The sequence below is a fragment of the Lactuca saligna genome, chromosome 6 (assembly GCF_052625555.1).
Source record: "Lactuca saligna cultivar CGN05327 chromosome 6, ASM5262555v1, whole genome shotgun sequence".
Lineage (NCBI taxonomy): Eukaryota > Viridiplantae > Streptophyta > Magnoliopsida > Asterales > Asteraceae > Lactuca > Lactuca saligna.
Genome location: NC_136422.1, coordinates 179,544,198 through 179,560,887, shown reverse-complemented (window position 1 = coordinate 179,560,887; position 16,690 = coordinate 179,544,198). Strand labels below are relative to the sequence as shown.

At 34.4% G+C, this 16,690-nt stretch overlaps 1 protein-coding gene across 1 annotated transcript; it reads right to left on the bottom strand.

The window, feature by feature from the left end:
- Positions 1 to 1,054: 1,054 nt before the first annotated feature.
- Positions 1,055 to 5,271, bottom strand: LOC145001030 (putative receptor-like protein kinase At1g80640). The gene is made up of 10 exons (XM_078960349.1): positions 4,690 to 5,271; positions 4,443 to 4,613; positions 4,114 to 4,367; positions 3,888 to 4,020; positions 3,411 to 3,474; positions 3,225 to 3,321; positions 2,826 to 2,928; positions 2,390 to 2,508; positions 2,219 to 2,308; positions 1,055 to 1,476 (listed from the first exon to the last, which is right to left on the bottom strand). The coding sequence occupies exons 1-10, from the start codon at positions 4,859 to 4,861 to the stop codon at positions 1,321 to 1,323; spliced, it is 1,359 nt and encodes a 452-aa protein (XP_078816475.1). The 5' UTR covers positions 4,862 to 5,271; the 3' UTR covers positions 1,055 to 1,320.
- Positions 5,272 to 16,690: the final 11,419 nt, after the last annotated feature.

The following is a 16,690-nucleotide window of genomic DNA, read 5'->3' as shown; positions in this document are numbered from 1 at the left end:
CCACCATCTAACAACCTCTTGAATCCATCGATCAGACTCTAACTGTGATTGCGACACAATCTAGATGAATAGATTATTAGTGGTGGTGATGCTCGATCTAAAACCCCAAAGTGAAATCCTTCATGAAACGTCCAAAGTTCTCGATCTGAAACCACACATGTTCGTGTATATGAATCTAAAACCCTAAGCGTACAGGTGAAGAAGGAGATCATCTATCGAAAAAGGAGGAGAGAGAGGTAAAGAAGGAGATCACCGATCTCAAAACCCTAGGCGGCGATTGGAAACCCTGATCCATGTTCTTGGTTGTTGAAGGTCGTCGACAGGACAAGAGTTGTGTTGATGGTTGAAGGTGGCTCACGATGAAAAGGGTGGTTGAATGGTGGAGAAGATTACAAGATGATGAGTGGAGAATAAGGGATATTTGATCAAAAAAGGAGGAGGAAAGGGATGTCATGGTTCTGGACAATAATAATGGTGGTAAATGGTGCTCCGACAATGGTGGTGGGCGGTTTTTTGGCATTGGTGGTCCGCCCAAAAAGAAAATGGTGGTGTTTGTGATTTTTTTTGTAAGGGTGAGGTTTTTTGGAAATGAGGAGATATACATTTTTCTAAATATTAATCTATAACTAATATCAATAAAAAAATCAAAAATAATTGGAAATTAAATAAAAAAAAAAAGTATTATAGTCATTTCAAATTTGACATGGACTAAATTCGTAATAAAACTGCATATCAAGGACGAAGCGTGCAAGCATTAAACAAACAAAAGACGATCCGAATTAGTTTTTGAAAATAGGGATTAAACATGTTTTCTGACATCTACCAATCGGTGTAATTTACCCAAAACAAAATCCACCAAAATAGAGATAATAAACCTAAGAAGTAGCCTAATCCAATATTCTATCATATCCTATTTCACATTTAAAAAAAAAAAAAAAAAAAAAAAAAAAAAAAAAAACCTATATAAATATATTATATCATAATTCAGCCATTTTTATTTTTTATAAAGTGGACGTGGAGTCTATTTTCTTTAAGTTTCACAAAAAGTATAATATACAGCCAAAAACAAATCATACTCATACAATGACTCCAAAACCAATAACACCTTCCCCCTCTCATTTACATATGGATCCCCTTTTCAAGTTTACATATCCATCCCATCCCACCAAATACATCTTTTTACCCATCTACCCCCCAAATAAATAAATATTCTAATAAACACCCTCACTTTGCCATTTTCTTCTCTTTTTCATCTTTAAAAACAAAACCCACAAAATAAAAATAAAAAAGATAGCCTAAACAAATAGGTAGATGAGGAAATCATGGGTCGACTGATACCGAAGGCCTTGTTTGTGTAAGTCTTAGAGTCCCTCCAAGCTCAACGGGGACAAGAGGGATCAGAGAATGCAAAACGTCGGTTATTAATGGCCGGTAGCTTGGTTCTGGTTGTACACATAGCACGGCCACCGCAGCAACCTACAGATAAAAAAAAATAGCAATGTACTTCCATTCATTTGCTATTATAACAGATTTATTCACTCTATCAATAACATATGGTATGTATATCATAAGAGATTTGTCTTTTCTATTGATTCCTAACTTCTTTATTTCTAACAAAGGAGGCAATTTCAACCTATGATTCATTCAAGGATTAAATGCAAGAAATAATAACATAGATTAATTGAATTTAAATTATTATAACTTACCTAATTTAGCAATGTGATTGTAATACAAATCGATTTCTCTACATACAATACATTAATTAAACGATATTGAAAGAATGATGTTGTAATAGAAAGAAATGAAAGGGAGATGCTATAACGTACAAATAAATGAATCTATGTTACTACTACCATGTATTTTTCCATTTATTCATGTTAACACTTTGTACTTTGCAAAAATCCACCTAACTATAGGAATGGCCCCATTCAAATACAAAGTAATTTCACTGCTATAATTGGGCAGATTTTCAAAATAAGTTACAATGATAAAATTGGCTATTTTTTTCAAAATTCGACTATTAAAAAACAAACTAATAATATATAATTAAAAAAAGTACGTTGTCATTTAATGCATTTATCCCGTCAATCTTTTTTGCAGCATGTAAAATTTAAAGAAAAATGTGTTAAATCATTCAAACATTTATAATCTCATAAACTGTTTATTCAAAAATCAGATGATATATTTAAAATTAGTTTTTCTAATCATATTCACGTACTTGGTACAGGTGTTTGAGATCCATTGTGTATCTGATCACGGGATCTACAATATTCGGAAGCTTCGATCTGTCTGTTAATTGTGGCATTGCCTGAAATTTACAAATTTGGTTTCAAAACACCAAATAAAAATCAAATAATCAAATGTTCAAAAAAAAAAATGTAAGTTCTACCCAAGTGACAATAGATTGGCATTGCGACTCTGCTAATTTTTCTACAGGTCGCCTTCCGAGTAAAAGCTCTAAAAGTACAACTCCAAATGCATACACGTCACTTTTATCCGTCAATTTTCCTGTACACAAAAATGGAAAGCATTAAAACATCCTTTTATCAACATTCAATTTATGCATCAAAATTCTGTACTTGTAATTGACCATCATTAAATAGCACAAAAAAGTTGGATTTAAATCCTAGAAATAGCAACATACTTTCAATTATTTATATATTGCAGTTTTTTTTTTTTTTCTTATTCAAGCTTTATCCTATGAAAAAATCTACCCAATTATGACATTGTACATTTAAATAACATCATAACTTAAAATAATAATAATAATAAAATACCCAATAAGTGTAATAAAGTAATAAACAAATCAATGAATGTATACATACCATCTAAAAGATACTCAGGAGCTACATAACCCAATGTCCCTGAAAGCTTAATGTTGTTTTTGTTCTGGGCCCCATCCATTATAGCAAGACCAAAATCTGAAAGCTTTACAAAAGATAACACAATTGTAATAAAGTTTCAGTATTTCTTCTTCTTCTTCTTCTTTTTACAACACAAAATTGATTATTTTAACATATTTGAAAAACTGATCAGAAAATAATTTTTTTATTTTCGGAAAGGTGTAGGTCCCACTATGAGTGCAAGTCCTATAGCCTACCTAAGACTTTCAAAGTAGGTGGGAGATGCATTATTATTATTATGATTCTGACAGAAAGAAATTTTGTGAAAATTTTATTTTAAAAAAAAAAAAGAAAAAAATTATTTGATGTTTAAAAAAGTACCTTCGCATTGAAGCTGGAATCCAGAAGGATATTAGATGATTTCAGATCTCTATGAATCACCGATGGTTTGCAGTTCTCATGCAAATATTCTAATCCCCTGTACTCAAATAATTACAAATATTTTAAAATTTTAATAATAAAAAATTCATCTCATTATTAAATTAATTAATTATCCACAAGTCCCACCTTGCTGTATCTAGAGCAATCTTCATCCTGCAATGCCATGTTAAATTGGATCCACTGGAAGGCCCTGTGTATGGACACATAATTTAATTCTTGTTATCTAATCTTTTTTTTTTATTTTTTTTTTATATAAATAATAAAATACTCCAACAATCTCATCAAAAAATTAACACACTTTCCATATTTGGGGATTTTCGTATCGATTGCTACATATCTCCTTTTCAAGCATATGACCCATCTACCCCTTTAAGCTTTAACCATCACTACAAACTAATCAATAGCTAGAAAAAGACATATTTGCCCTTTCCTATGTTACAAACTGTAATCATATCAATTTATGTCGGCTTTCAAGATGTTGTGTACTTGTGTTAGACTGATAACTAAAAAGTAAAAACCAAAAACAACCTAATCGTATTGATTTTGCTCCAGAGCTTTAAAGGGTATTTTAGGTATTGTGAAAAGGTCAAAACATTGACTCACCATGTAATTGAGTTTCTAAAGATCCATTATGCATCAGTTCATAAACAAGAAGCTTGGTTTCATCATGAACACAATATCCCAATAAGGTGATTATATTCGGATGATGAATTTTACTCAATAGATCAACCTCCGTCTGCAAAAACGAAAACCCTAATCACAAAATTGTAAGAATTGAAAGATTAAGTAAAGTACTAAAGTCTGCATCTTTAAGATAATGATAATTAACCTGGAATTCTTTAATGGCGTCCTGACTAATACCATCTAATCTTTTAACAGCAACATGCAAATTATCATCGAGTCGAGCTTTATACACGCATCCAAATCCACCTACGCCTAATATCTCGCTTTCACCGAAGCTATTTGTTGCTGATTCTAACACGTTATAATCCATAACAACCACCGATCCCTTTTCGATTTTGGTTTTGAAAACACCGTTAGTTCTGCTAACGAATGAACTCAATGGAAGCCCTCTCAGAGAATCTTGAAATTAAAACAGCGAATCTGATTAGAATCTGTAGAAATTATCAAAACCTATGAAGTTTTACATCATCTTACCTAATTTTTTGGTACCGATTTTGCCTGATTTGTGTATATTCTTTCTGTGGCATATCCACAAACACACGATGAACACTATGATGATTGCCATCACAGACGAAACTGTGATGAGACCAATAAGAACCTTTCGACTTGAACTGTGTTGGTGCTTCGTGATATCGATTTCAGTTCCTGATTCGGATGAAAGTAAAGATGTTAGAGGTAGATAGCAATAACCCGGATGTGAATGATGGAAGGGGATATATACCTGAAGTGAAGTCGGCCATTGACGCCGGAATTGAAGGAATGGGAGGCGCAGCAGGTGAGGATTCAGGAACAGAAATCGCAGAAAACGGAAATGAAGCTTCGGGTCTGGCATCAGTTGAGCTAATTTCGAAATCCAAAACTAAGACAAACAAAAAACCAAGAAAGATTTTCATACTTAGCTTTCTTCTTTGTATGTCTACAATAAACAAAACATGAGATTTCTTTTAAGGAAATCCGAGTTGAGAGTTGTATGTATCCTAATGAAGACAGATAGCGAGATCTCAAATTTAATTTAATGTTTTTGAATTGAACTGAATCTTGATGGGTGTTTTTCTCTTTCTCTCTCCTCTGTCTGCCCACTCTCGTTGCATCTCTCACACACAGTGAAACACACAGAGATGATTTGTGACAGAGCAGTAGTTGATGAAGATGGCCATGGAGGGTGTTAATGGAGGGGAATGAGAAGATGAATGCTGATTTGCTGTGCTATCTGCAAATGGCGATGAGGTTTGTTATGCTGTTGCAAGATGGAGACAGTAGACTGGCAAAAGTTTACTTTTCTTGAAATCACAAAAATAAAGAAAAAGGAGGGAACTTTCTTATTAGATTAAAAATCAAAATTCCCTTTACGAGGTGTTATTATTCTTTTTCTTTTTTTCTTTCTCCTATGTGACATCTCATTTTTGTTGACCACTAATTATTATATTTGGTTCGGATCGACAAACTAGAAAATATGCTTAAAATAGATTATATCACTTTACATATGTAGGCATAATGCATGCACACTTTATTTTCATTAATATTTACATGTACATAATAGTTTATAGGATATTCATATAAACAATCACATATTTCTTTATATTATTTTTTTATACAAACCCTCCAGAAAAATTCATTTTCGTAAAAGTTTTACTTAAACGTAGCGTGTAACAAGCAATAAGTTGCGTCGATGACAAAATTAATTTTTTTCAAAACAACATACATAAATCTTGGGGTCATAACATTACTATGCATCATCTGTTGGACTCTATTGGGTAGTTTCACAACATTTTGCATAAGGAAACCGAAAGTGTCAAATGAAAAAAAGATATAAAGCAGTCTGCCCTACAGTGAAAACCCATGTCAGTTGCTCTAAGTATTGATCTTCCTTCCAACGGGTCTGTCAGAAATTTCACAGGTGTCTCTTTCTTGGCAAAAAACTCAGAGCAGCTAAATATGTCGAAAAGAACATTTCTTACCAGATCGTGTCAGTACTTGAAACTCGGGAGCTCTTTATAATGAACTACATGTTCCCTAAAAGAGACCAAGCATGCCTTATGACAAACTGGGCATGTCTCATCAACTTGAAATAAAAGGATCATAAGGTGATACTTGAGGATAGCACGATACTCCACTAGCAACATATGTTGGCCAAATGTAACATTCGGGTTTGCGGGTATGCTATTTTAAATAGTAATTTTTGGGATTTTTTGTGACAACCGTCAAATTCTGGTCAATTCAAAGTCAAATAAAGTCAACAAGTCAAACCGATCAGCTCAACTAACCCTTGTGTACTTGGACTTACGTTCAGTATTTACTAAACAACTCGCTATTCTGATAAGAAAACATAAATCGAAAAGTAGTTACAACTAGATCTCTTTAACCTAAAAACTGTAGTACGTGGCGAGCCAAACCGATAAAACAATGATGCTTACTCATCGGGAGTGTGTAAGATCCTTAAACGAGGCTTAACAGAGTTTACGAACCATGCATTGCGGTGCCGGACACTCACAACTGTCCCACACAGAACCTCTCTCAATTGTTTTCACTCTATCCCTCTCTATGTCAAAATCTCTCCCTAATCTCTCCAAGTATGTGAAACCTCTCTCAAATATCTCCTTGTATGAGAAATCTCTCCAAGAATGTCAAATCTCTCCCAAATCTCTCCAAGTATGTGAAATCTCTCTCAAATATCTCTCTGTATGAGAAATCTCTCCAAGAATGTCAAATCTCTCCCAAATCTCTCCAAGTGTGAGAAATCTCTCTCAAAAGTTTCCCTTAACTTTTTGGAATCATTCGGGTCATTCCGACCCTTAACCGGGTCAAAAACGACTCAAAACGGGGTGAAAACGAGAAAAAGGGACATTAGGAACCGAAGGTCCTCTTAGGGACCAAGAGCAAGGAGGAGCCGAACCCTCCTGAGCCTAAGGTCCTCTCAGGACCGAACCTCGCCCAGGAGGAACCGAACCCGAGAACAAAGAACCGAACCCGAGAGCAAGGAACCGAACCCAAGAGCAAGGAACCCAAACCGAACCGAAGGTACTGTTCACTACAGTCCGTTCGGTTCTGACATCCTCGCCTCTTATTCCCGAACCGAACCCCACCCTCGCTACTGACCCTTCGGACCGAACCCTCGCCCATCACTTCGCGCGTCTGACTCGCCCCTTTCGTTTCCCTCTGTTCTCTCTCTCCCTCTCGGTTCCTTCCTTCTCTCTTCCTCCCTCTCGGTTTCTGCCTCTCTCTCTCTCTCGGTTCAGCACCAGAAGGCCGAGCCTCGGCCAGAATTCGCATATTTGCCACTTTTAGCCCATTTTTGATATTTTTAACATTTTAAGCCCGTTTTTCATGATTTTAAAGCGGGATTTTCTCCAGAAATTATATTTTAACATAATAAACTCTAAATATTCATAATTTAAACATATTTTGATGAAAATCATTATTTAAATAATAAAAATCAAATGGGTAAATTATTAAAGGTGGAGTGTTGACTTTGCCTTACCCAATGTCACAAGCAACCACCCCACACCCACTCTTTGACTAACCACACCTCCCCACCTTACCTAGGTCACATCAATGTCATTTCCACTCAATTTACACTCATTCCCACGTTTTTAGAGCTGGAACAAACATCCTCTCTCCTCATTTTCTCTCATTTGCCCTCATTTCACTAAGTATCAAACACCATTTTCTCTCAAACTTTTCCCACTCCAAACTCGAGATTCAAGGCTGATCTTCACGTGTTCTTCCACTCTTAGTAAGTATAATTCATCCTCCTTATGATTATTTCACTTCATTCTACTCAAATCATGAATATCTTACACAAACTCCATCATATTAGCGTTAGAGCTTCGAATCTTCAAGTGATTCTTCAAGTGTTCTTGGGTTGAACACTTCTCTTCTTCAACACTTACCTACTGAAATCACTCAAGGTGAGTTCATACCCCTACATTTTCATGTTTTCTCAAGTTTTCAGGGGGGGGGGGATACAAGTTAAAACACTAAGAACATAACTAAATTTTTCTAACAACCTTCATCAGAAAAGTTCAACTCCATTCACGGACTGTTTTGGGCATCTTAAACATTTTTGTTTTCAAAACTGTACAAGGTGCAAATAGTTCAAGTTTTTAGCTTTAAAATGGCTACGTGCACATCTCCATACGATTTTTCTACAATTTATGGTGATTTTTACAAAACTGCCTATCATTTCAAACAACAATCCGGACCAGTCTGTGATTTTGGACTTTTTCACCCAAGTTGGAGGTCATTAAAAATCATGATAAAAATTATGAGTAAACTAGACACATTTTGTGAACTCTCAGAATTTACGGATCTAGTTTTCGACTTCGTATGATTTTTCTATGATTTTTCCAAAAACAGGACAGAATGGCTAAAGTTAGCCAACAGCATGTAAATATCATAACACTTTGTATTATGTTGAGCAAAGTGTATAATGATAAGTTCTAATATTTGAATGTGTTTCCTTGTTAGTTTATCATTATGAACTGAAACTAAGACACTCATATTAAATATTATTCATTCATTTTGGAACACGTATTATTTAACTATAAAAAGTATAGTTTGAATATATTTATAACACTAATACATTTCCATAAAAGGGTTCATACATATTACATACATTTTAGATAAACTATAATAGGTATAGTTTATGATACATCACTCAACACACTTATACAAAAAAAAAGGGGTACAAATACAAAGTACCGGGTCTCTATACAAAAAGGGGTACAAATACAAAGTGCCGGGTCTCTATACAAAAAGGGGTACAAATACTAAGTGCCGGGTCTCTATACAAAAAGGGGTACAAATACAAAGTGCCGGGTCTCTATAAAGAAAGGGGGTACCGATACAAAGTACCAAGTTCACTTAAGTTAGTTATTATGATATTAAAACTATATTGCATCTAGAACTGTTAGACTTCAACTATAATCGCTGAGCGTACATGTTTGAGTCCTATAAGAATTTTGTCTTGATTGGCCTAGAATTGGTGGTGCCCGCCTCATCTCCTGTTCCTTGTTTGGTTGTGGACCTAGGGCAGACCCACTATATTCAACGTTTTATCTAATTTAAACCTTATATAACTTATATACGTTGGACGATTATAGAGGAACTCTACGGGTCATTCTAGGATTCATTAATGCATCATATAGGAATATTTCTATTCACACTTAAATAAGAAAATATTGGATTTTCTGGAAATCAAACTATATCGATCTTACAAGGAAAAACGGTTTCTACTTCAAACAAAACTCTTATGAACTCACCAACCTTTGTGTTGACACTTTTTAAAACTACTTGTATTCTCAGGAAATCAGTGAAACAGGAAAACTTCATCGCTTTGAGGATGGGACGTTAAACCGTCAACAATTTATTTTGTCATCATAATGTAATTGCTTTTGAAGCATATAAACATATACTTTGGTGTAACTTTTGCAATTATATATATGGTGGTTGTTTTTACTTTGAGCACTATTATACACGTTGTTGTGATACTGTACATGAAGTCCTCCACCCCCAGACGTTTCCGCCATCCTTGGTTTGGGGGTGTGACATTTTTGGAGGGACTCGACGAGTTGGTGCCTCGATCGGGATCCTTTGACGCGTTTCGCGATCGGACTCGGCGAGTCGGGTATCTGACTTGACGAGTCGGTGCTGATGAAGCAAGCCCTAATTCACCGGGTTTGGAGCCTATTTAAAGGCCTTTATGGCCTTCATTTGCGGCCACTACACCCCTAAGAAACCCTAGAGAGCAGAGAGAGAGCTTGTAGAGCAAGATGAGGGCTAATTCATCATTCTTTGTGTGTTTTTGCAAAGGGAAGGAAGGATTTCAAGCTAGGTTGACTTGTGGTACTCAAATCTACCATCATTTCGTTCAGAGCTGCCTTGGGAGGTATGGATTCATATTTATCTTCATTTGAGTAATAGATTTCATGAATCTAGAGTTTCTTCTCTTCATTTTTTGTAGAGATCTAGTGTTTGTGATGTCCCTTTGTGACAATATTGTCAGATCTGGACCTTGAGAGGTCCAGAGAGTCCCTATTCTTCAGCTTTATGCAAGCCTTTATGAGTTTTGGGGCCTAGGTTATCACATTAAGGATTATTTTGGCATATAGAGATGATAGTGTGATGCATGGACCTAAAGTTCGAACCTTTACGTGACTTTTGGGTTATAGGAGGCCAGATCTATAGGTTGGTAAAGCAGATCTGACCTCAGAGGGTCGATTGAGCATGAGCATGGGGGAAACTCGGCGAGTCCATTGGTAGACTCGACGACTCGGACTGGGTTGTCTACGATTCGTGGCCATTTGTGACCCGACGAGTTAGGTGAGTGACTCAGTGAGACCGTGGGAAGGAATCTGAGTACGCGTATGGACTCGTCGAGTAGTCGCATGAACTCGACGAGTCTGGTCAGTGTGGACTGTTGACTTCAGTTGACTTTTAGGGTTTAGTCAACCAGTGGACCTTTGGACCAGTATGGGTAGAATGGTCTTTTACCCTTCTATAAATTATAATAAGAGATTTATTTAGCCTTTGAGAGTCGTTATTGATTTAGATTAATTTATTTATGTGATTAGGCGGAGGCTAGATCGGTATTCTGAGTTCGAGTCTGTTTGAGATTTCTCGGGAAGAGTCTTCTCACTATACTTTACCTAGAGTGGTAATTAGAGTTATGTGACAGAGTATCTTGTATGCTTTTGTATGATGTGATTCCTATGTGATTTGTGTTATATGATTTAGAGTTCACAAAGTTAGGACCAGAAGGTCCACAGAGTTAGGACCAGAGGGTCCACAAAGTTATGGGACTGGAGGGTCCTACTAAGAAACATTGACCAGAGGGTCATACAGCGTTATAGCCTCGAGTGGCTAATATGTATTGTATGTGGTATTTTGGAGAACTCACTAAGCATTTAGGCTTACTGTGTTATGTGTTATGTGTTTTAGGTACTAGTGATGATCGCGGGAAGGCGCTGACATGATCTGTACACACTCATGGAGTTTATGTTTTGAGATTATGGGATATGTTTTGTTATGATAACATTGGATACATTATGTTTTGATATTATCTTATGAATAAATGTATGTTTTAAAAATGAAAAATTGTTTTGAAAATTCACGTCGTTACACCAAGACCGTCAATAGGAATAGTCATAAGAAAATCATGAGCATGTGGTGCCCTTAGATACTCAAAAACTACTTTATGCCTAATAGTCATGCCAAAGTAACTTACACGTCTTGAACAATTTTACTAAAAATGGAACTCGCCAATGAATATTGGGCTTTTGTAGGGGGAGTGTCCTTATTAGTGAAAACTTTGAAGTCAAAGTCTCGAATAGTATCACGAAGACAGACCAAAGCACAAACATAATCAGAATCCATACCACATATGTTGTTATATCGTACGATGTGGTCCTATAACACCCACGATTGATCTCGTAAGGCCATAAATGTATAGGAGGAAGCCTTTACCGCTAAGTACAACCCCAAACCACCAAACCTAATTGGTAATGAAGCAAGTTATCGTTAAATGTTCTCAAAGAAAGGACCCTCGCAAGCCACAATGTCCTCAATCGACCCGCGTAACCATTTATCAAAGAACAAATCCACCTCCTCCATGTGAACGGGTTGGCATGTCCTCATGTCTAAGAAATTTTTGGTAATACCCATGCAAGATCGTAGCAAAAGTAGATCACTTTGGGGGTCACATAATTATGGAAGAATGCACATCAAATTAACAACGTTGACATCTCTCTTCATGGCTAACCCGCTAATAAAACCCGTGTCTTTACTAATAGATCCCCCAATAACAGACGCCTGATGTCAATGAGGAATAAACTTGCTTGAAACTTCCTACCAACACATGAAGGCCAAAATAACTCAGTTTTTCTTGATATTTAATTCAAGACCCAATCTTGTACCTATCTCCCTAATGATGTCCAATACTATGGCCACCCCCCTTGAATCTCCAATTACGATCTCATCATCAAGATATCAAGCATGAAAAAGAAGCTTGTAATTGTATCTAATCGGATGTACAAGTGGGTGCAATACACAAGCAAAAAGAAGTAGTCTCAAAGCACAAACATAATCAGAATCCATATTTAAATAGATTACTAAAATTATTTTTTTCCTTTGAAACGCGTCATTTCCAACTAGATATTAAATCTAACTTTTTCATATTTATTAAAAATTATTTTCAAATCTTCTTTTTTATCTCTCAACGGGAGGTATATCAAATGTCTTCCATTTTTCTAGAAATAACATCAGCTTGTAAAGCTTTATCGAAATATACTTTTTTATTGTAAGCTTTTTTAATTTATTGTTAGATTTAGGATGAAATATGTATTTCGGATTTTGGAAGATATATTTAAGACATATTCATTTTGAATTTAGGTCACCAAAAAAAGCTAAAAAAAAAGTCAAAGAGGAAGGAAAACAATGCAATTTCAACCGATAAAAATATGTAATCATCTTTTAATCATTTTTCATGTTGCTAATAAGACATATTCATGTTGCTAATAAGACACCTCTTAGACACCTTATAATCATTTTTACAAAAAATCATCCTATAATAAACTACTTGTAATCATCTTTTTCGGAAAACAATGCAATTTCAACCAATAAAAATATTTCAAACATTAATTAGGGTTGTCTAAATGGTAAAATAGGGTGTCTTTTTAGCCAACCCCAAGGAATAAATGGTACTTAAACTCTAAAAAAGTTTTTGCTTATCACGAAGAAATCTAAAAAGTTGTATAAATGGTGGTTATTTGTTTCAAACTTTGTGCACTTACAAGGAATGTGAGAGATTGTCTAGAAACCAAATTTTAGGTTACGTGTCCAACAATTCATGGTATCAGTACTTAAAAATCACCGTCGTGACTTTCAAATCTTAGTGGAAGAAATACTAGCACATACTCTATTAATTTGGGCTTATTCATTTAGGTTTGGAGTTTGGGATTTAGGATGTTTTGTGTTTTGTTATATTTCTTTGTAATTAAGTGAAAGTATTAAACGTTTTGTATTCATTTGTTTTATAACTTCTTATATAAATGATATGTATGTCCTTTGAAGTACGATACATATTTAACTATATAGCACGATATTGTTAAGTTTGCAAACGTCAAATAACGTTGCAAGCAATAAACATACAAATATAAGGGTTATTCATATCAAAATTTTAACATAAGAGATTTTTGACTATATGATTAATTAATGATGCTACGTAGCTCCATGATTAGTTGTTGGTGTGTTAATGATTTCCTCCAATAAGGTCGATAGCGGAAGTTATGCTACAAAATAGATACACACAAGGTCAAGAAGCACTATTGAGGGTGGGACCATGGTATTGCTCTCTGATGTCTAAGTTAGATATCAGATGTGGATGTTACTTAATTGTTGACGTGCTTTTATAATTGGGCTTTAAATAACATTTATTTACTGCGAAGTAAACAATTTACTATAGGTTATACGTGGTTGTGTACTCGCGTAATTGTTCATGTAGTTACTAGTTTTTCAGGAATATGCATTCCCGCCTTTTTTCCCATATTAATGTTCGTCCACCAGTTATTTCCTCCTTCATCATCCTTTTTCTTCATCTTGCCATTGTTGCTTTGCCTTCTAGAAAGATGTCTCGTTTTTCTAGGCCAGTTATTCATTTCGCTATTTCTCGTGATCGATTAGCCAAAGTCTTTGAGAAGTATCATCTTATTGAAGAATATGGTGCTCAAATTCATGGTTCTGGTGCTCCTATCGGTCGTCCTCCTTCAGGTAAGATAGGGTTTTATATTTACTATTTTGAAGCAGGTTTGAGGGCGCCCCCTTCGTCATTCTTTGGGTAAGTTATTGAAACCTACAAGATCCGTACTTGCCAACTGAAACCAAATTTTGTCTCCAAACTGATATTTTTGAGTTATCATGACATATGTCCCTTGTTTTTCTAATGGTAGATTTGTTCTGCCATTTCTTTCGTATTTACAATAGTGTTTGGTTTTACTTTCGTCCAAAGGAAAGAGTTTCATAGAGGGTCTTCTAGAATCTATCAAGAGATGGAAAAATGAGTTCATTTGGCTTAACGCTTTGCAGTTTTCTTTTGCCAATATCTTTCATTCTTCTGGTACCATCGAGGACCAAATACATAAAAGGACAAACGATCATGGTCAGGAGATATCCAAAATTTATATGTTGGGCGTGTCGATGAAAAATTCCCAGAAACAGTGTTAGGGAAAGTAAGTATGAACCCTCATTGGATTCGTATGGGGGGTTTTCCTGCTTTATTTGCTCGAGAGAAAGGTTATTCTTGCAATTATTCTTATTCTTCTTCAATTTATATGTTTATAGGGTTTTATTGGGGGTAGTGTTTGAATGCTTCCTGATTTAAATTTTTTTGGAAAACAATGCTCGAACCCTGTTTCGTTTAAGTGATTTTGTTGAGCCGAGAATTACTGTCAAGGACATTGGTTCTGATGACTTCGACTTGTCGGTTATGGATGTATGAGTGGTGACGGAAAGGATGCTCTTGAGGCACCAATAATTTGCTTTGACAAGTTGTGAATAAACATCTTCTGAGAATAATCAAGTTTACTCTTTGTACGAGACAAAAACATGTTGTCCTTACCAAACAACACATGAGTATGTTGTTCGAGAAAATCATCAACAATATATGTATTAGTACCATGTAATAGAATAAAAACATTTTTTTCTTTGCATTTGCACCTAAATGAGTATTTCCTTCTTTGAATCTTATTATGTTGTGGGTCTAGAGTATCCACTTTAGCGGTTCTTGGTTTACCTTCCCGATTGCATAGAAAATGTCGTTGTGTGATAATGTCGGATTTGGTTGTTCTAATTGTTCCAAGCCTAGCATCAAAACCTGCTTCTGATGCATAATTTTTATACATTGATAATGCAGCACCACATGAGTCAACTATTGAGTTGATTTTAGGTTTGATGTGGTCTAAAACAACATGAATCCAATAAGGTGAGCCACTAGGAGAAACATAATCATGTGTAACATGTGATTGTTCTGCATCAATAAAACATTAAATTATATACCACATAATAGATACATAGTGAAACAAATGAATGTCGTCGATGTGCAAATTACAATCAATCACAACAAATTAATCTAGTTTTCTAAAATATTTTGTTGTTGGTGTACTAACATTTCTGTAAATCAATATTATCATCAACTATAGCATCATCTGCCTTGTCATCAATGAACTCGTTTTCGTTTTCTGCATCTTTTAAATAGAATTGGTGTAATGGATAATTAGATATATATAAAAAAAAAACAAATAAATAATTACAATACATCCCCTTGGTTATGATTACTACTTTCACCGAAATGATAGTCGGAATTGACATCAATATGATTTTGAATGTCTTCTAATGGATCCTCAACTTTGTAAGTTAAAGTTTCGCCATAATGCAAATAACAATATACAGGTTCAACATTATTGTTATAAAAATTAACAAGTAAATAAACATATAAAGATAAATCACCTAGATTTAGATTACTATTCTCGCCTATTTCAAAATCGATATTATGTAGAGAATCATGATCAACTAACCGAAATCTTCATCATCATCTGCATAATCAATAGGATATTCATGTTGATCATGAATATGACCATCACCAGCTGATATTGTATCATCCATAAGTAATTTACAGCACGATTTAACACCATAGGATTGGAGAAAGCAGTCTAAATTGAATCTTCTAAACTTTGAGCCAATTAAGTATATATTAAAAAAGGGGAAACCGTATGATTGATATGTAACTAAAAAGGCTTGATATATGCAGTCATTGTTATTAATGATTTTTTAGAAACATTGTAAAGATAAGAATCGACACCAAATTTTATTATTGATCATTATATTGTTATTATTTGACAAATTCATATTCCAAATATAATACTTTCCATAGATAAGGCTTTACAAAAGATAATCTTCCGTAGATAAGACTTTTCAATGATTTATTCAACAATTTTTAATAAACAAAACTATTTCGTATAAATTTACATATGATTACTGATTAATTACGGCACAAACACATATATTAAGAAGACAATGAAGATACAACTCTCTTATTCTGTCAGAAGATGTGAAACAAGTATAATTTAAATATTTTTCAAGGACGGTGTTGCATAGAAACATAAAAGTTTGCTTAGTTTAACAATTTATTAAATTGTGTATTTGTTTATTCTAGATATTGTAATACACACAAGCATTCTGCAAATTATAATAAGAACAATTCTAAAATAATCTTTGCATAACAAATACATATAACACAATTAGGCAAAATTATGCTATAGGAATATAAAAACAAAAAACATTTAAAACAAAAAAAAAATATCTATCACCAGATGATAAATAGCAAATTGTATCAAAATAAATCAACATCAAAATTATTTCACTTGCATATGATAATCCTGTAAGACAACTATAAATGATAAACTCATATGCAAAACTCAATTGATTATAAAAATAAATAATCAATATGCTAATGAACAAACAATAACATATATCAAAGCATTATATATTATTAATATTTATTGAATGAAAACATAAACTTACAAGGAAAACCCCCTAAAACTCATAGTAAATTACACGAATGGTCCCTATGGTTTGGGGTAATTTGTGTTTTTGGTCCCTAACTTATTTTTTAACTCGGAAAGCTCTTACTATTTGTTTTTGTTACGCGCTTGGTCCCTACTGTTTGTTTT